Here is a 20,225-nt window from a genome sequence, read left to right on the forward strand (position 1 = left end):
TGCTGCTTGGCCTGCTGTGTTCATCCAGCCCTGCACCTTGTTGTCTCGGATTCTCCAGCAACTGCAGTTCCTACTATCTCTGATTCAAAAAAAATAAGAAGCTGGTTACCAAGCCCCAATCAGCAGGATGCTATCTCCTGCAGACATGTTTGTGATTACCCTTCCAGGGATATCCAAAATGGCTGTGGAAAGTAAACTTCAATCCCTGGCCTGTGTGTTAGTGACATGATTTCCTAGTCTGTGGACTTAGTGTGCTGTGAAGGTCACAGCTTGGGATATATAATGCCCTGCATTGCTGATAAAGTAAGAGAAAAATATTCTTACTCTGAATGCGGCCAACTAGCCACTGTTGAAAGGAATGAGGACAAAAGAATTTCAATGAATCTGCAAAACCATGAGTCTCAAAACCGATTGTTCAATTATCAATGTCAATGCTATTTGTAATAGCCACCTAACAGCTGCAATGTTCAACTGTCTGCGTTTTATGAAAGACTCAGGGGATGACCCTCTTAACATATATTTTTTGGACTCACTTCTAATTTCTAATCTGTGTGCAGGTATATTGCATTACCGTTTCTTCTTGTAATTAGTAACTAATAAATTCAATCTTTTGTTAACTCAAGAAAGTCTGATCAAATTGATTACTTTTAAGATATAGAATCATTTGTTCTGGCAGAAAGGTATCACAGAGGGAGGGATTTTTTTAAAAAGTTAACTTCGTTGTGACCAATCAAAGGGACACCTGAATAAAGAAGCCAATTCACCCTTCCTAATGCAGGAGCTTAACAATTTGGGGTATTCGAACTGGAACCATAATGCTTGGAGAACCTTGCCCAGGGTCTGTTTGTAACAAACTAAATAACAAACTATCCATTATACGGATTCACAACCAGAGAAATTATACTCCTATCTCAACCCTTTAAGTTTTAACTTAACTGACTTCTTAGTTGGAAACGGCATGGTGGCTCAGTGGTTAGCACTGCTGCCTCATAGGGCCAGGGTTTGATTCCATCTTCAGGCAACTTTCTGTGTGGAGTCTGTACATTCTCCCTGCTTCTGCGTGGGTTTCCTCCCACAGTCTAAAGATGTGCAGGTTAGGTGGATTGGCCATGCTAAATTGCCCATAGTGTCCAGGGATGTAACAGTCTAGGTTGGTTAGCCATGGGATATGCAGGGTAACAGGGATAGGGTAGCGTGGTGGATCTGGGTGGGATGCTGTTCAGAGGGTCAGTGTGGACTCAATGTGTTGAATGGCCTGCTTCCACACTGTAGGGTTTCTATGACTTCGCTTCCATTGACTGAGGGGACAAGATTACAATGTGTTTCTGAGCCTGAGGGCGTAAACATTTTTATTTCTAACAAGTTGAAGACCTTTACACATGCTGTTCCAGTTTTGAAACTCCACGCTTTTGCTGACATTACTTTTTACCCTGAACTGAACTAACCTCTGGTTTCTTCTGAACTGAACTCTGCTCTGAAATCAAAAGTAATGGCATTGTTTTATTTACTCTACCTGCAGGGTTTCTCCTTCATGTGATGAGAGTGACATGCTTTTTAGAATGACTTTATGAGTGCATTTTACAACAAAACCTTTGCAGAACTGACCAAAATCCCTCTGCTATTTTAAAATCCAATTTCCAAAGGTGATAATGCTGCATATTATGTAACTTTAGTCAGAAGACATTAAATTAATTTTTCGAGAAGAACAGAGGTGAGAGGTGAGTTCTCAGACGACAGCAACTGTTCACCTGTCTGAGAGCCAAAAACCCAAAAAGGCTGCTAGCCTTGCCTAGGTGCTAACAGCTCAGCTCCGAGTCTGAAGATTGTGGGTTCACAGTCCTATCCGAGAAGCATAAGTACACAACATCTGTCAGCATCGCACACTGAGAGTGTACCGCAATCAAGGAGGTTCTATCTTTTCAATGAGTTATTAAATGGTCAATGCCACTTTCTCAAGGGTAATTAGGGATTGGCAATAATTAGTGGCCTTCACTTGAACAAATATATATAAAAGAAATCAGGCCCATCCCCCTCTCAGATTGATGCAAACCATCCTACCGCACTCTTTGACAAACCAGAGTCTCCCTGGTATTTCAGACAATATTTTTCTGTCAATGTAAATAAAATGGATTATCTGGTCATTACCTCATTCCGGTTGCCATGTTTCCTACAACAGAGATTACACTTCAAAGACTGTAAAAGACTTTGCCATGCCTCACAGCATGAAAGGAACTAAATAAATGCAGGATTTTTCTTTCCCATAGCTGAAGTGACTCTTCACCTAATATTTTTCTAATTGTTGGAATTACATGTTAGCAACATTGATAACAGACAGCAGGGGAACACGGACAGACTGATGAAGTGGGTGGGAACATAGTAACTAAAGTGTGAAGTGACACATTTGCTAGGAAGAATAAAGAGAGGTGACATAAAATAAATTGGACAATTTTAAAGGATTACAGAAACAGAATGAGCTGGCGTGCATGTATCCAAATCTTTCAAAATGGCAGGACAAGTTGAGACAGATGCTAAAAAAGCAAATAAAGCACATGAGACTCTTGGCTTTATTTTCAGAGGCATAAGGTAGAAAAGTGAGGATGTCATGATAAACCTTTATAGAAACAAAAATAAACTGCTGGAAAAGCTCAGCAGGTTTGGCAACATCTGTGGAGAGAAAGCAGAGTTAACATTTTGGATCCAAGTGACCCTTCTTCAGACTGTTTATGTAATGTTATAGAATGTTAAACCTTTGTAGACACTGGATAGGCTTCAGCTGGAGCACTGTGCTTAATTTTGGTTTCACATTTTAGGAAAGGTGTCAAGGTTTTGGACAGGGTGCTGAAGAGTAAATAGAATTTAAAAAATGGAAAACATTTCCAGTGGCAGAGGGGTGAATAACGTGAGGTAAAAGCACTAGAGGCATCATGAGGAAACATTTGTTTTTTTCGCAGCCAGTTATTATGATCTGAAATGCTCTGGGTGGTGGAAGCATTGTAACAGCTAGAAAGAATTGGAATAATGGTTGCAGGAAAACACTTGCAGGTTCATGGGAAAGAGGGGAGTTCATTGGATAACTTTGCCAAGAAGCTGGCAAGGCTGACAATAACCACATGTATTTATACAGTGCATCTATTGTATCGAGAGCTGCCAATATACTTCATATATGTTTTATCAAACAACATTTTGACATCAACCAACATGAGCTATTAGATCAGATAAAGAAGTGGGCTTCTTAAGGAGCCACTTAAAGGAGAAAGAAGGTAGGAGGCAAAGAGATTTTATGTGGGAAATTCTGAAACTTTGAACCTTATCAACTAAAGGAATGGCCAGCAATGGTACACTACACAGAACTGATGATGTACAAGGAAATGAATTAGAAGGGTCTGTGTATCTTGGTTATAAGGTCGGAGCAGATTGCAAAGACAGGGAGGTGTGAGGGATTTGAAAACAAGAATGAGCACTTTAAAATCAAAGTCCTGCTTACATTGGAAAAATGCAGTTCAGGGAGAACATGTGTGGTGGATGTACAAGATTTGGTTAAGTTGTATACAGACATCAATATTTTGGACGACCTCAAGTTTTTGTAAGATAGACTGGTGTCTCATATTCTATAGTGTACAAAAATAATCCAGTCTAATGATAACAAAGGTACAAGAACATAGCATTCTCTCTGCACTCTATCAATCTATCATTCCCTGGTCGATTTGAGGTATAGATATTGTACAGTAACACGAAAGTGTCACCAATTATGTCACTAATTCCATTAGACCATTTAAAGTAAATGTATTAACATAGCATAATGTTTAATGAAAATGTGTGATTCAGTCCCAGGTTTCATCCGCAACATTCACTGCACTTGCACCAAAACTATTTATCAGTAGAGCCAAAGATCCTAAGCTCATCAAATTATCAGGTCCATGATTAAACATTTTGCTCTTAAATATTTTATTTTGTTGTATGCAGGAATGTCGAAAGGCCTGAGCTGTGTCAGGTTACCCTGTACGACTTTCAAAGGTTTCTGCAATATGATCAGAAGGTAAGCAGATTGAATCAATAACCAAAATGAATCATTCCTACATTACAACAGTGACTACACTTCAAAAGTACTTAATTGGCAGCAAAGTGACTTGGGATGTTCTGAAGTTGTGAGAGACACTGTTCATTTGCAATTCTTTCAAATCTTTCTTTTACTGAGGCAACAGTCAGCATTGTTTGTAAATCTTACTTTGCAAACTTTGTATTCTGGCATGATTATGTTTAGAATTCTTCCTACACTTTTCAGCAGTCAATACACAGAGAGGCAGTGGTGCTTTAGAGACAGTTACAGAAGAATGATTAGGATCTTTAGAAACTTGGAGCCTTGTCTACTGAAGAAGGCCCTGTGGAGCTGAGGAATTTGACTGAAGATACTGTTGCACAAAGTGAATTCCCATTGAGATGCTCCTCCTTATCTGCTATAATGTTCATGAAAAATACACAACCACCAGGGGTCAGAGAATCTTTGAGCAGTACATGAGATACAAAGTGTTGTTTATAGAGTTCATTGTGGGAGAAGCAGGACTGATGAACTCTATCCATTGCTTGTTCTTCCCAGGTCATGCTGAGAACCAGGTTAACTTTGCTCTAATCGCAAAAAATCAAGGATCTAAGGATAACTCCTCCTTTGTTTGTTTTCCCTTTATTTTTTCCAATTGCAACTCTTCATTTGGAACTGTGCCTAAGATCAGGATTTAAGTTAAAAACTAGATCCCACAATCAGGAGTAATATAGTGCATGGGTCATACATTAGAATGTCACTTTAATTATTCAGGTCTAGTGTAACATCATAATAGTGAATACCATAGATACAGAAATTCTAGAGATTTTAATTTCAATGAGCATCTTGCACACCTTACCTCAAAACTACTTTCAGTTATGTAATATCTTTACTGCAGTAATGTAGCCATTACATTAATCTTTGATGTAACCAGTCCACAGATATGTAATCACTTCAAAACCTGACTTCTAGCCAAAGATCAGATTAGGCCACATTATGAAAACTTCGGTCAAAAAGTTATGTTTTAAGCAATATCTTCAAAGGGGAGAGGGGTTTAGAGACAAGGAGGAAGGGGAAAGGAAGTCCAGACCTGGGATCATTGAATGCACGAACAAGCATAGTGAATGAAGGAAGTCAGGGCATGCACAAGTGTGCAGAGTTAGAAGAAAGATTAGGCTGGTGGAAATGGCAGTACCGGGGACTGGAGGTAGGATGAGGTGGGGCAGCATGACCATGATCGATTTGAATATGAGTTTGACAAGCTAAGAATTGCCTGACCACAACTATGTTAGCCAGTTTTCTCCTTTACAGATGCTGCCAGACCTGCTGAGCTTTTCCACCAACCTTGTTTTTGTTCCTGATTTACAGCATCCGCAGTTTTTTTGGTTTTTATTGTGTATGTTAGCCAGTGACTTTGTGGAAACAGGAATTAGGAGCTGGAGTAAACTATTCAGTCCTTCAGACCTCCTTTGCCAGTCAATAAAATCTGGCTGTGCTCTTAGTGCCAGTTTCCTTGTGCCTCACAAAACCATTGGCTCCCTTTCCGGCAAAAATCTAACTTAGCCTTGAATAACGTTAAATACCCAGGTTCCACTGATTTATGTGGAAGGGAATTTGAGGGAGAAAAAGAAACTGAGAAAAAAAAGTTCCCATTTCCACCTTACAAGGGAATATTCTTCTTCTTAAATTGTGTCCACTAGTTCTAAAATCCCCAAAAGAGAAAAGGTTCTCCAAGTACATACCCCTATCAAGTCCCCTCATGAACTTGCGCTTTTCAGATTATCACTCAATTTTCCAAACTTCAATGGATAAAAGCCTAGTCTGTTCAACTATTCTTTAGAAAGAAGCCCTTCATCGCAAGGATGAATCTTGAACCTTCTCTAATCTGCTTCAAGTACGATTATAGCCTTTTTGAAATAAGATATCCGAAATTATACACAGTACTCCAGAGGGCTCATCAATGCCCTGTACAGCTGCAGTAAACCTCTCCTGCTTTTATATTCCATTCCCCTTGCAACAAACACTAATATTTATTTTTGCATTGCTAATCACTTACTATACTTGCATGCACTTGCTTTTTGTGATTTGTTTTGTATCAGGACACCCAGATCCCTTGGGACCACTGAGTTTTGTAATATCTCCCCATTTAGACAATATAGCATTTTTCTATTCCTCATTGCAAGTGAACAGTTTTATCTTTTGCCACTTTACCAAATTTTTGCCCACTCACTGGCAACCATCTATATCTCTTTGTAAACTCTTTACCTCCTCTTGACAACTTATTTTTGACCCATTTTGGTGCCATGGAAAGTTTAGCTGCAGTGTGTCCAGCCCCTTCATCCGAGCCATTGATAAATTATAAATAGTTGAGGCTTCAGACTTGATTGTTATGGTACTCCACTAGTTATAGCTTGCCAACCCAAAAGACCCGTTTATTTTTTTTCTGTCTGCTTCCCATTAGCTAACTAATTATGTTAATATTCTACCCCTAATTCTTATCTTGTGCAGTAACCTATAAGGTGGTACCTTATTAATTCTTTTTTAAATCAAGCATACCGCAATTACAGATTCCCTGCCATTCATGTTGCTTGTTATTTCCTCAAAACACTCAAATAACTTTCCCTTTTACAAAGCCTTGTCAACTCTGCCTGAGCACTTTACAATCTTCTAAGTATGCTGTAATAATCTCCTTAGTAACATATTCTACCAAGTTCCCTATCCAAGTCGCACGGTCTGAGCTGTTTACATTTTAATAGTTCTACATAATGGCTATCTATTATTTAACTAGAAAAGGATTTAGTTTACTGAAATTATATTAATTGGGGATGAATGCAAAGGTGGGTGAAACTTTTAGAATTTGAGTTAATGGCAGCAAATGCGGTGAAATTCAACACAATAAAGCAAATTTGATGAAGCATTAGTGCTTTTTTAATGGCAATATCACTGGGCTCGTCATCCAAAGGCCCAGTCTAATGCACTGGGTTCACAAGTTCAAATCCCATAGCAGCTGGTAGAATTTTAATTAAATGAATAAACCTCGATCTGGAAGCTAGTCTCGAGTAATGATGATCAACAGAGCATTGTCGATTGTCTTAAAAACCCACCTGGTTACCTAACACTCTTTAATGAAGTAAACCTGCTATTCTTATCTAGTTTGTCTTAAATGTGACTTCAGCAATATAGATTGACTCTTAACTTCCCTTTGAAATGGCCCAGTGAGCCAACCAGTTCAAGGGCAATTAGTAATTGAGAACCAAATCCATAACCAGTGGCCCCCAAATTGAATGAAAGAATGAAGAGAAAAGGCATTATGGAGGCTGAACATCAATATAACAGACTTAAGTCTGATTTGTTAGAATTAATGCAATGGAAATGAATGGCAAATTCTATGCAAGGCTTAAATTTATTTAATTTCCTGTAGGAAACTGTTGTAATGGTAGCTCTGGACCCAGATTCCCTTAAATGTTGTGATTCTTGCTTCCTTAGGAAAGCTGGGCAAATGACATCAACAAAGTTCGAGAGTGCATCTTTAATTACTTTAAAGACCCATTGAGGGAGATATCAGACCCTGTTTTACAACTGGATGAGGTATATATACCTTTGCCTTACTACTTTTATTCTCAGTAAACTGTAAGTGAAGTGGTCTTAATTTCAACACTTATTCAGCAATTAGAAGCCCAGCTAAATGCAGGGCAAAATATATTATATATGGTGAAGCTCTAGCCCACTCTTACTAATGCATAAACGTGTCAAATAAGTCAACTTCAATAATGGCTTAATTAAAATTTAAAGCTTTGTTTACCTGAGGAAATGAGGTAGACAAGACTCCAGTTTGTTCCACCCTCCAACGGCTAACTCAATTGAAGCCACTAAGGTTTACAAAGAAAAGGCCAAAGAAGAACTTGTATTCTTTATTCTTTAATTCAAGTGTTCAATGCTTTGAAATCATAGCTGAAAGCCCCTGTAGTTTATCAAAGGACTGAAACTTCGTAGAAGGGTCTCAACACTGGGTGTTGGTTTTGAGCTCCAGCTCATAGTCCCACTGGTTAGTAGAATTCTAACCCAATGATTCCTCAAGTAGCATTCTATCATAAAGGATGCTAGAAGGAGGGGAAAATTAGGATTAATTGGCAACTGAAATAGCTCAGGCAACCCATGCTGGATGGCACATCTAGCTGATACATGACAGTGGCTCTCCAATCCCCGTTTTCTGATGTAAGTTCCAATCAGGCTGAAAAAAAGAGGACAAATACACACACCTGTATTCTTTGTCATTTACACCCTCTTTTTATTCTTCCTTTAATTACGTTGTCCTTTATTGTCTTGTTCCTTAATTATTTCTTATCAATTTGTGTCCTGATCTAAATTTTTCTCAAGAACTCACACATTTAAGAGTTCCAAAGTTCCCTAAAACTTCTCTTTCCTGTGGAGTCCACAGGTTTATTAGAGCCATTTCCAATATTACTAACTGTTATTTCCAATTTGTCTTCTTTGAATTGTCTTCAAATATGACAGAATCTTGAATTATAGATCTTGGTTCTTTCTGTTCTCTTCCATAAAATGCAATGTAATTTCAAAATAGAAAATGCAGTAAAATTACTATTTATATTTATAAAGAATGATGACAAGTGAAAATGTATCTATTTTGTTTGTCTTTTAGTTCTTGGCATATCTGTTCTCTAAAGAGAACATGATTCTGGATTCAAGGTTTGAACGTGTGACTTCAGAGGAAATGAACTATCCTCTTTCCTATTATTGGATCTCTTCATCACACAACACGTTAAGTAAAGCTCTGTTCAGTTTTTTGTTTGTTTCGTGCTCACAATCAGTTTTGATGTAATGCTTAATTTTCTGTCCTCCTGTCCTGAAGGCACTAATTCACACTGGGTTATGATGCCAGATGTGACAGCCACGTCCTGATACATTACCCAATAATCATTCCCCATGTATGAACATAGACAATAAGAACTGGCAGGATTTACAATTGCAATCAAGTCTAATGCGAATCTCATGCTCCAGTGGGTAGGAACAAGATTCCTGACTGCATTCTCTGTTCTCTGACATACTCAGACAGTAACCTTGTCAAGTCCACCCCCATCCAATTATGGAGCAGAGGGAACGAGTGGGTGTAGGTAAGGAGTGGTTCTGGAATTTCTGCTGAGGTCGAACTTGAGACAGCTGCTGGAAATTCAATTGTGGGAGTAGATTGGAGCTCCTTCTGATTTGTAGTCTTCTCCAATTGGCTTCAGTGGGTACAGAGTAAAATCTGAGAAGCTACAGGGTGTGGGGTCAAAGACAGGAGACTATTCGCTATGTGAACAACAATTTGAAGCTGTTTAGTGAGATGGATCCATATCAGAGGACTCCGAGGTTAGACGGTAATGTCAGGAATAACTATGAAGACAATCAAAACACAGAACACTAACTACCATGATCTGGTTCAACCCTCAGTATAGTTTCCTATGAATCCTAGCTTCCTCACCATCTTTTATATCTGAAACAGTCTAACAAGGCAGACCTGTGATCTCCCTTGTTAGTCTACTAACAGCTGCCACAACATATGTTAGAGCAATTTGGAGGCGAACTTCACTCCTGCTTTTCCTTTCCAAGCTGTGAGAGAGATTGTACCTCCAGTTGCTGCCTTCCTCTGGTGGGCTAATCCGGATGTGGAACGCTATGAATCAAGGTGGCAATGATTCATGGTATCACACTTTACTCTAATTGTTCCAACTTGTTAAAACAAAAACCACTGGAGGAAATTGTATCCACCCACCAGCTGGAGGAAGAGGTTTTTTGGAGGAAAGGGCGCCCTCTGCTGCCAGTTAGACAGTTGGTTACATGGCATGTTCTTTCTCGGCCCTTGCTCTTCCAGAGGGTCGATGCAGGCCTGATAGGCTGAATGGCCTCTTTCTGCACTGTAGGAATTCTATGATTGTAAGAGACATCTCATTGTAATGTTCAAATCAGTGCAGTTTTAATTGAACACTGGCTGGCTGGATTTTCCAGGAGTCAGAAGCTAGGCAGCGTAGTAAAGATAGGCACGGCTTGATCAAGTGGGTAAGTGCTGTTGTCTGCGAGCCAGGGAGAGCAGGAATATCTCTTGCAATCAACTGCATGTTTCCTTCATTCAGCCTGCTGCCTTTCGTAGTACCTCCCCTATCCTGGTTGCTAGCATGATATCCACCAACTCCCAATCTTTCCTGGTTGTTGGGGACAATACTCAACAGCCCTTGATGACTGTCATCGACCATTGACATTGCCACTCAGCACTGGCCAGCCCACTAACCTGGCTGGATCCCTGGTAGGGTATGGAGTAAAGCAATAACAAAGAGGTCAACTGTTAAATTTGCCTGATACCCATGGTCTTGAGTTTTGTGGGAAATCCCCACTGCTACCCCATTCCTCCCCCCCACCCCTTAGTGTAATTAGGGGTCATTATTTGTACAAAGCATAGTGATCGAAGATCTGAAACGCCCTTCATCTTTTCCAGGTATCTGACTGGTGACCAGTTTTCCAGTGAGTCATCATTGGAGGCCTATGCCCGATGCCTGAGGATGGGATGTCGCTGCATAGAACGTAAGCTTTCTCCTTTTTCCAGTTCTCTCACTTTCTTCTCCCTCCGGCACTGACTTGACTGAGTTACAGTTTCTCCAAAGTGTGGCTCCTTCTCATGAGCAGTTAAGCTTCCAGGGTCAATGTGGCTGATTACAATTCCAGGAGATTCCGATGATGTTAATGATGTGGGTGTGAGATTTGTATTTCTTTGTTCTGTGAAAAGAAAGTGTTTGTTCGTGGCCTTGGGGACAAAACAAGTCTGAGATCAGTGATGTCCAACAAAATTGCAAACAGTCCAGCATTTCCCCCAAACAGGAAGAATGTAGGAGAAAGGGGTAAAATCTTTGCCATGTATATTTTTGTTGCGGTGCTGACTTGTGACGAAAAATTGGTTATGGCATATATTTGATTTGGGGAAAAGATCTGGTCTACAGTTTCTTTTATTTGCTCGTGGGCTGTCGATATCACTGGTAATATCAGTGTTTATTACCTTTCAGAACATGATCCTTCGCAGTCCATGCAGACAGACTGAGTCATTAAGTATAAGGCTATGATAGGCAGATTTTTAGTTAGTGAAGGAATCAAGTGTTATATGAGAAAAGACTGGAAAGTGGAGTTGAGGATTATTAGAGCCACAGTGGTCTTATTGAATGCCAGAATAGACTAGACGGAATGTAAGATTTCCTGCTCTAGAGGTCTACCCATAGTACTGTTAGGAACGGACACCCAGGTTGTGACCCAATGATAATGAAGGAATGATGATATTTTTCAAAGAATAGTGTCTGCCTTGGAGAAGTTGCAGGTGATGGCATTTCCATGCCCCTGGTTCCCTTGTCCTTCTCAGTGATAAAGATTGTGATTTTCAGAGGTTCTGTTAAAGTAGCTTCATGGCAAATGGTGAGAGAACCAATATAAGGAAAAATCCAAATAAATCCATGTTGCAATTGATTCATTTTTATTTTGCAGTGGATTGCTGGGACGGCCCAGATGACCTGCCAATTATTTACCACGGACACACTCTTACCTCCAAAATCAAATTCCTGGATGTGTTGTACACAATAAAGGAACATGCCTTCATCACCTCAGAGTAAGTTGCCCCAATAATGTGGGATGACAATTTATATAAATGTGAAGCTGAATGGTTCATTAATTCCAAAGACCATGTCTTGAGATTTCTCTAATACAAAACATCCTCAATCACTCTGCGCTGTCCACTGTCTTCAGCGTCTTCTGTTCTCTTTTCCCATCATTCATTTTGCAACTATTTCCAAACTCTTCTTGGCCTCCATGACATCTTCACGTGCTCCATTCTCAAATGTATTCTCTGTGTTCATCTTTATGACACTGGCCTGTTTTAGAACATAGAACATAGAACAGTACAGCACAGTACAGGCCCTTCGGCCCATGATATTGTGCCGAGCTTTTACCTGAAACCTAAGGTCTATCTAACCTCCACCGCTACCTTATACTATCATCCATATGCCTATCTAATAGCCGCTTAAACGCCCCTAATGAGGCCGACTCCACTACCCTCTCTGGCAATGCATTCCACGCCCCGACCACTCTCTGAGTAAAGAACCTACCTCTGACGTCTCCCCGATATCTACCTCCTTTCACTTTAAAACTATGTCCCCTCATAAAAGCTACCTCTACCCTAGGAAAAAGTCTCCGGCTGTCTACTCTATCTATACCTCTGATCATTTTGTACACCTCTATCAAGTCACCTCTCATCCTTTGTCGTTCTAAAGAGAAAAGCCCTAGCTCTCTCAACCTTTCCTCTTAAGACCTTCCCTCCATTCCAGGCAACATCCTGGTAAATCTCCTCTGCACCTTTTCTAACATCTTTCCTGTAATGAGGTGACCAGAACTGGACACAATACTCCAGATGTGGCCGAACCAGGCTTTTATATAGCTGGAGCATAACTTCACAGCTCTTGAACTCAATCCCTCCATTAATGAAAGCTAACACACCATACGCCTTCTTAACAATTCTATCTACCTGGGTGGCAGATCTCAGGGAACTGTGAACATGAACCCCAAGATCCCTCTGCTCCTCCACACTGCCAAGAATCTTTCCGTTAACCCTGTATTCTGCTTTCAAGTTTGTCCTTCCACGTGAATCACCTCACACTTTTCAGGGTTAAACTCCAACTGCCACTTCTCAGCCCAGCTCTGCATCCTATCAATGTCCCTTTGAACCTAGAACAGCCCTCTGCACTGTCCACAACGTGATCCACCTTCGTATCGTCCGCAAACTTGCTAATCCACCCTTCCACTCCTTCATCCAAATCATTTACAAAAATCACAAATAGAAGAGGACCCAGAACAGATCCTTGTGGTACACCACTCGTAACTGAGCACCATGTTGAATATTTTCTGTCCACTACCACACTTTGTCTTCTAAGGGTCAGCCAATTCTGAATCCAATCTGCCACATTTCCTCCTATCCCATGACTCCTTACCTTCTGCATGAGCCTACCATGGGGAACCTTATCAAACGCCTTACTTAAATCCATGTATACCACATCAACTGCTCCACCTTCATCCATGTGTTTGGTCACCTCTTCAAAGAATTCAATAAGGTTTGTGAGGCATGATCTACCCCTCACAATTGCATGCTAACTATCACGAATCAAACTGTGCCTTTCCAAGTGGTCATAAATCCTGTCTCTCAGAGCCCTTTCTAATAATTTGCCCAGCACTGACATAAGACTAACTGGCCTGTAATTTCCGGGGTTATCCCTGTTTCCTTTTTTGAACAAGGGAATGACATTTGCCTCTTTCCAATCTTCCGGCACTATACCCGTGGACAGTGAGGACGAAAAGATCATCGCCAAAGGCCCTGTGATCTTGTTCCTCGCTTCCCATAGAATCCTTGGATAAATCCCATCAGGCCCAGGGGACTTATCTAGCTTCATCTTCCTCAGAATTCCTAGCACATCTTCTTTACTAACATCAACCTCCTCTAGCCTACCTGCCTGTATCACAACGTCCTTCTCTACAACTAGGTCCCTCTCAGTTGTCAATACTGAAGAAAAGTATTCATTAAGGACCTCTCCGACCTCTTTAGGCTCTGTGCACAAATTCCCTTTACAATCCTTGATCGGCCCTACCCTTTCTCTGGTCATTCTCTTGTTCTGCACATACGTGTAAAAAGCCTTGGAGTTTTCCTTGATCCTATCCGCCAAGATTTTCTCATGCCCCCTTATAGCTCTCCAAAGCCCTTTCTTCAGCTCCTTCCTGGCTAACTTGTATCCCTCTAGAGCCTTTTCCATTCCTCTTTTCCTAAACCTTACATAAGCCTCCTTCTTCCTCTTAACCAGTCGTTCGACCTCTCTCGAGAACCATGGCTCCCTCACTCGACCGCATCTTCTCTGCCTGCTAGGGACAAACATATCGAGCACACGCAGTATGCATTCCTTAAACAGTCTCCACATTTCTGTGGTGCTCTTCCCTGACAGCATCAGTTCCCAGTTTATGTTACCCAGTTCTTGCCTAACTGAATTGTAATTACCCTTCACCCAATTATAAACTTTACCCTGCCGTATGTACCTATCCTTATCCATGACTATCGTGAAAGAGACAGAGTTATGATCGCTACCGCCAAAATGCTCTCCTACCAATAGGTCTAACACTTGGGCCGGTTCATTGCCAAGCACCAAATCCAAAGTGGCCTCTCCTCGTGTTTGTCTATCTACATACTGTGTCAGGAATCCTTCCTGAATGCACTGGACAAAATCCGCTCCATCTAAACTATTACAACGAAAATGTTTCCAATCAATATTTGGAAAGTTGAAGTCACCCATGACTACAACCCTGTGACTTCTGCACCTTTCCAGTATCTGCCTCCGAATCCACTCCTCTACTTCTCTGCAACTATTAGGGGGTCTGTAAAAAACTCCCAATAAAGTGACTGCTCCTTTCTTGTTCCTGACCTCAACCCAAACTGACTCTGTAGACATATCATTCTCGAACTGCCTTTCAGTAGCTTCTATACTGGCCTTGACTAGCAATGCCACTCCCCCACCTCTTTGTCCACCCTCCCTATTTCTTTTAAAGCATATAAATCCCGGAACTTCCAACAACCATGCCTGTCCCTGAGTTACCCAAGTTTCTGTAATGGCCACAACATTGTAGTTCCAAGTGCCGACCCATGCTCTAAGTTCATCCGCTTTATTTCTGATACTTCTAGCATTGAAGTATACACACCTCAAACCATCTCGGTGTCCGCAATTACGCTCCATCGACCGCATTTCTTTATAAACCACCTCACTCCCTGTTGTGTCTGTTGGAAGGCCGAATACCTCATCCTCTGAATTATAAATCCAGTTCCCCACCCCCTGCCAAACTAGTTTAAACCATCCCGTACAGCTCTAGAAAACCTCCCTCCCAGGATATTTGTGCCCTTCCGGTTCAGGTGCAACCCGTCCTTGCTGTACAGGTCCCACCTTCCCCAGAATGTGCTCCAATTATCCACATAATGGAAACCCTCCCTCCTACACCAGCCCTGTAGCCATGTGTTTAGCTGCACTCTCTCCCTATTTCTTACCTCGTTATCGCGTGGCACTGGTAGTAATCCAGAGATAACTACCCTGTTTGTCCTGGACTTCAGCTTCCAACCTAACTCCCTGTACTCGTTTTTCACATTCTCAGTCCTTTTTCTCCCTATGTCATTGGTACCGATGTGTACCATGACTGCTGGTTGCTCACCCTCCCCCTTAAGGATCTTGAAGATACGATCCGAGACATCACGGACCCTGGCACCCGGGAGGCAACATACCATCCATTCATCTCGTTCGTGTCCACACAACCGCCTGTCTGTGCCTCTTACTATCGAGTCCCCCACTACAATTGTTCTCCTATTCTCCCCCCTTCCCTTCTCTGCCACAGGTTCAGGCTCAGTGCCAGAGACCTGTCCGCTATGGCCTTCCCCTGGTACGTCCCCCCCCCCACAACAGTATCCAAAACGGTGTACTTATTATTGAGGGGAACGGCCACAGGGGATCCCTGCACTGTCTGCCTATTCCCTTTCCCCTTCCTGACAGTCACCCAGCTACCTTTTTCCTGTACCTTGGGTGTGACTACCTCCCTGTAACTCCTCTCTATCACCCCCTCAGCCTCCCAAATGATCCGGAATTCATCCAGCTCCAGCTCCAGCTCCAGTTCCCTAACACGGTTTTTGAGGAGCTGGAGTTGGGTGCACTTCTCGCAGGTGAAGTCAGAGGGGACACCAGCAGTGACTCTTACCTCCCACGTCCTGCAAGAGGAGCATGCACCTGCCCTAGCTTCCATTCCCTCTACTCTAGATTTCCAGAAGAATTAAAGAAAAGCCTTACCTTACCGAATTTTAATTCCATTCTTATAAGCCCATCAAGTCTTTTGTAATGATTTCTTTTCCTGCCTCCACATAGTTGCCCAGGTGATCAAAACTGGGAACTGAATCTCAAGGCTACTCAATGAGTAGCTGTTAAAGTGATGGGGAGTATGAGAGGGCAGGCAGATGGGATGGGGATAAGAGAGGGCAGGGAGATGGGGTGGGGATAAGAGAGGGCAGGCAGGTGGGGTGGGGATAAGAGAGGGCAGGCGGATGGGGTGGGGATAAGAGAGGGCAGGGAGATGGGGTGGGGATAAGAGAGGACAGGGAGATGTCCTGGCCATAGGAGAGGGCAGGGACTTGGCTTGACAATATGGAAAGCATAGGGGTGAAATGGGGCTATGTGTGAGGAATTGAAGATGGCACATGGGAGGCATGACGGTGCCATGGGGGTTTTGTTGGGCGTTGAGAACTAGAGTGCCCGGCAGCCTTTTATAAAAGCGATTCAAATCTCTGAGAACCAAGGCAGCCTGTAACAAGCTGGCCTTGAGACTTTCTGATTCTGTGGCCACATCTGAACTGTAGCCGGAGGTAGTAGGCTGGATGTGGTCACATGCCCAACCCTTCCAAAGCAACAAAAAAGCATGCAGGTGTTGTTTCCACTGGAGACAGGCCGGCCAGGTTAGGGGACTTCCTGGATTGAGTTTCCCTCCTCCATGGCGAAAATCGAGCTCTAAATCTTGCTCCCCTCCATAAAGTATTCACTAACCTACACTAATCCTTGCCTTTATCTACAAATTGCTTCATGTCCTTGTGTTCCTGCAACTTCACAACTCAATTCCTCCTGATTGCGAGTGTACTCCATGAACTGGAATACAGTTTCCATATTTCTGCATCAACTTGCCTCCATTGTCTGTTTTAAAATCAACCTCTTTGCCTCGCTCTTGATCACCCATCCATCTTCCTTTTCCTATCATCATTTGATGTCTCAGAGACATTTTAGAATGTTTTATCTCAAAAGTTTTGAAATCCATTCTTTGTTCACCATTCTATTTTGAAATAGAATTAGAAATAAAATTAGCTTTATTGTCTCACATGCAAATGAGGATGGTGAAAAGTGTATAAGTTGCTGCATGCAGTGCCATCTTAGTTACAAGGTCCCTAGGTACAGCTTCTTCAGTTACAGTTCTTAGAAAAATAGAGAAGTAAAAAGTCCAGCGTTGCAGATTCAAGGAATAAATTATAACATGGGGAAAAAAGTGACCAGTACGATGGTCTTCCAACCCAGTCCATGCTGGCCCTAGTCTCCTGTCCTTGACTCTAGATCATACCAAGCTTCACCTCAGGTTTCAAGAGGTCTGGGATCACCTCAAGACCAGAGGTCCATGCTGAGGCCACACCGGGCTGAGAGACCGCCACAATGGGCTGCTGGGATATCGCCGTGCTGGGCCAACAGGCCTCCATACCAGGCCACTGTGCCAGGCCAAGAGGGCACCTTGTCGGATCTGAGCGGAGGCTGGGAGTATTAGTAATTGCTGTCAGTAATTATACTAATATGTCTTTTAAATGATTACATCTAGCCGTGTTTTTCTCATCTCTTGAAAAGATTGTCTGTCTCAGAACAGTCATTTCTAGGGTTCAAAGGATTTTTAAGTTTTTAAAGATAATCTTTGGTGCGCACAACTGGATGATTGCAGAAACACCTGGGTTAGTGTATCGAGAAAGGTGTGATAGATTGGGTGTCACTTTTCTCTTGATGAGAGAAGGTTGAGGCATGACCTTTTAAATTATGAAAAGTTTTGTTGGAGTCGATACAGTGAGAATGCTTTCCCTTGTGGACGACAGCATAAGCAGAGGACAAAAATATAAAATAGTCTTGAAGAAAATAGGAAATTTAGAAGAAACAGGTTTTATCAAGGATACTCACTACCACAGTCAATGATTGAAGTTTGAGGGGAAACTAGACAGGCTCGAGGGAGAGGGTACATACGATGATAGATGTAGATTAGCAAATATGGGAGGAGGCTTGAATGGACTGGTGTGCACAAATTGGGCTGAATGGTCTGTTCCTGTGCCATTTTTTTCTATGTAGTTGGCCAGACTGTTCATTGTTCTCATCTGAACCGAAGTGGGTATCTCAGCTGTGTATTAACTGCCCTCAGACACAATCTAAAATACTTAAATGAGCCGGGGTCAAGGGTACAAAGAACAGAGGCTTCATTTCCCCTTTTCTCTACCGCTACCAATTCCCCACAGAATCTTCAGTTCTGTCAGTGAAATAGGACCCGATAAAACTTCAGGCAGTGCAGTTACCATCAACATGATTTTATTACATCACTGCACAAGCAAAGGATAAACTAAATAGAAGAAAAATATTTATATAATCAATCGCTTATCCTCAGGCGAGTACTTAAATAAAAAATCCATCTTAAAGTTGTAATGCAAACAAATGTGACAACCAACTGGAGTTCAGTAAGCCCTTATAAATAGCAAATGAGATCAATGACTAGATCATCTTTATTTGGTGAGGGTTGAATTACCAGGGCAGCAGCAGAACACTTTGTTTCTTTGGAAATATGACAAGTAAGCATTTACTCATTGCAAATATTTTGTTGATCCAGTTCATATTAAAATGATTCTTTAAAATGCAATCTTTCACATATGGGCATCAGTGGCAAGGCCAACGTTTGTTGCCCATCCCTAAATGCCTTTGAATTTAGTGGCTAGATCAGCCATTTAAAAGGGTTGCTCAGAGTTGACAGTATTGCTGTGTGAATAAAGTCAATAGTAGGCCAGAGTGAGTAAGGATAACAGATTTCCATCCCTGAAAGACATCAATCAATGAGATAGAACATAGAACAGTACAGCACAGTACAGGCCCTTCGGCCCACGATGTTGTGCCAACCTACTATCCTACTAAAATCAATCTACCCTGCATACCCTACATTTTACTATCCTCCATGTGCCTATCCAAGAGTCACTTAAAAGTCTCTAAAGTATCTGACTCCACTACCACTGCCGGCAGCGCATTCCACACACCCACCACTCTCTGTGTAAAGAACCTACCTCTGACATCTCCCCTATACCTTCCTCCAATCACCTTAAAATTATGCCCCCTCGTAATAGTCATTTCCGCCCTGGAAAAAAGTCTCTTGACTATCCATTCTATCTATGCCTGTCATCATCTTGTACAATCATCTTGAGATGGTTTTTATGACAATTATTTTCACATTTAGCAGCACTGAGGCTGCATTTCAATTCCAGATTTATGAATCAAACTTAAATTCTGTCAAATCTCATGGTGGGATTTGAAACTGTGTCCCCAGGGCATTCACTTGGGACTCTCGATTGCTTCAACAATGCTGTTACCACAATTCCATTATTTCCTTATATGGGAACAGCAACAACATCCAATATTACACAGAGCGTTACTAATTTCAAGTGTACCTTGCAGGTTTCCAATTATTCTGTCCATTGAAGACCATTGCAGTGTTGTCCAGCAACGAAACATGGCATCTCATTTCAAGAAGGTCTTTGGGGACATGTTGTTGACCAAACCTGTAGACATCAATGCAGATGAACTCCCATCACCAAATCAACTGAAGAAAAAAATCCTGATAAAGGTGGGTGAGGTGCTAACTTACTGTGGTAGGAACATCGCCTATCAATTGAAGCTGCCTGCTATGTTCAGTTCGAGATCCACTAGATTGTTCAACAGACCTCTGCTTATGCTGAAGCATTGTATGCAAACTGTAAATGACTTTGTGAAACTCTTCATATGATTTTGTCCTGCCTATTCTTAGATTAAAATTTGTAAGCCTGCAGAACAGAACATCCCAATTCTTGAAGAGAGAAGAGAAAATCAATCACGCTTAGATGGAGAGATAGTAGGAACTGCTTAGATGGAAATGTCTCAACAGTTGGCCACTAACGACATGTTGAGCATGTTGGGCCTATATCTACTGGAGTTTCAATGAAAGTTTTGTTTTTCACTGTTTTCTTGTTGTGTCTTTTTGATGCTGGCTGTCTAACAGCTCCACACATATTCAGCTACTCCATTTCTGACAACTTACCTGAAGTGATGTGTGTTTAATGCCCCCACAGACTGTGCACAAAGGCAATTAAAGCAGAGGTAGCAGACACATGACTATCACAAGCCAGCCAGTACACTTTTATAATTTTACACAGTCCAATTACATTTCTTCAACAGGCCTGTATACCACCTTGTATCAATGTGTCCCAATAAAGTTTATTTTGTGTACCTCTGCAGACTGAGTAGGAGTTCTGTGTTAGTAGAATATTGTATTCAGAAGGAACCCT

The 20,225-nt window shown here is 41.7% G+C and overlaps 1 protein-coding gene across 1 annotated transcript in view; it reads left to right on the top strand.

Annotated features, from left to right (window-relative positions):
- The window catches only part of LOC109912305 (1-phosphatidylinositol 4,5-bisphosphate phosphodiesterase gamma-1-like), a 212,832-nt gene that overhangs the window by 125,805 nt on the left and 66,802 nt on the right, over nt 1–20,225 (top strand). The window contains exons 6-12 of the mRNA XM_048596175.1: nt 1,674–1,711; nt 3,964–4,036; nt 7,523–7,624; nt 8,697–8,815; nt 10,527–10,612; nt 11,558–11,678; nt 19,360–19,528. Coding sequence (XP_048452132.1) covers nt 1,674–1,711; nt 3,964–4,036; nt 7,523–7,624; nt 8,697–8,815; nt 10,527–10,612; nt 11,558–11,678; nt 19,360–19,528 — 708 coding nt within the window. The remainder of the gene's footprint in view (nt 1–1,673; nt 1,712–3,963; nt 4,037–7,522; nt 7,625–8,696; nt 8,816–10,526; nt 10,613–11,557; nt 11,679–19,359; nt 19,529–20,225) is intronic.

The sequence above is a fragment of the Rhincodon typus genome, chromosome 4 (genome assembly GCF_021869965.1).
Source record: "Rhincodon typus isolate 14 chromosome 4, sRhiTyp1.1, whole genome shotgun sequence".
NCBI classification, from domain to species: Eukaryota; Metazoa; Chordata; class Chondrichthyes; order Orectolobiformes; family Rhincodontidae; genus Rhincodon; species Rhincodon typus.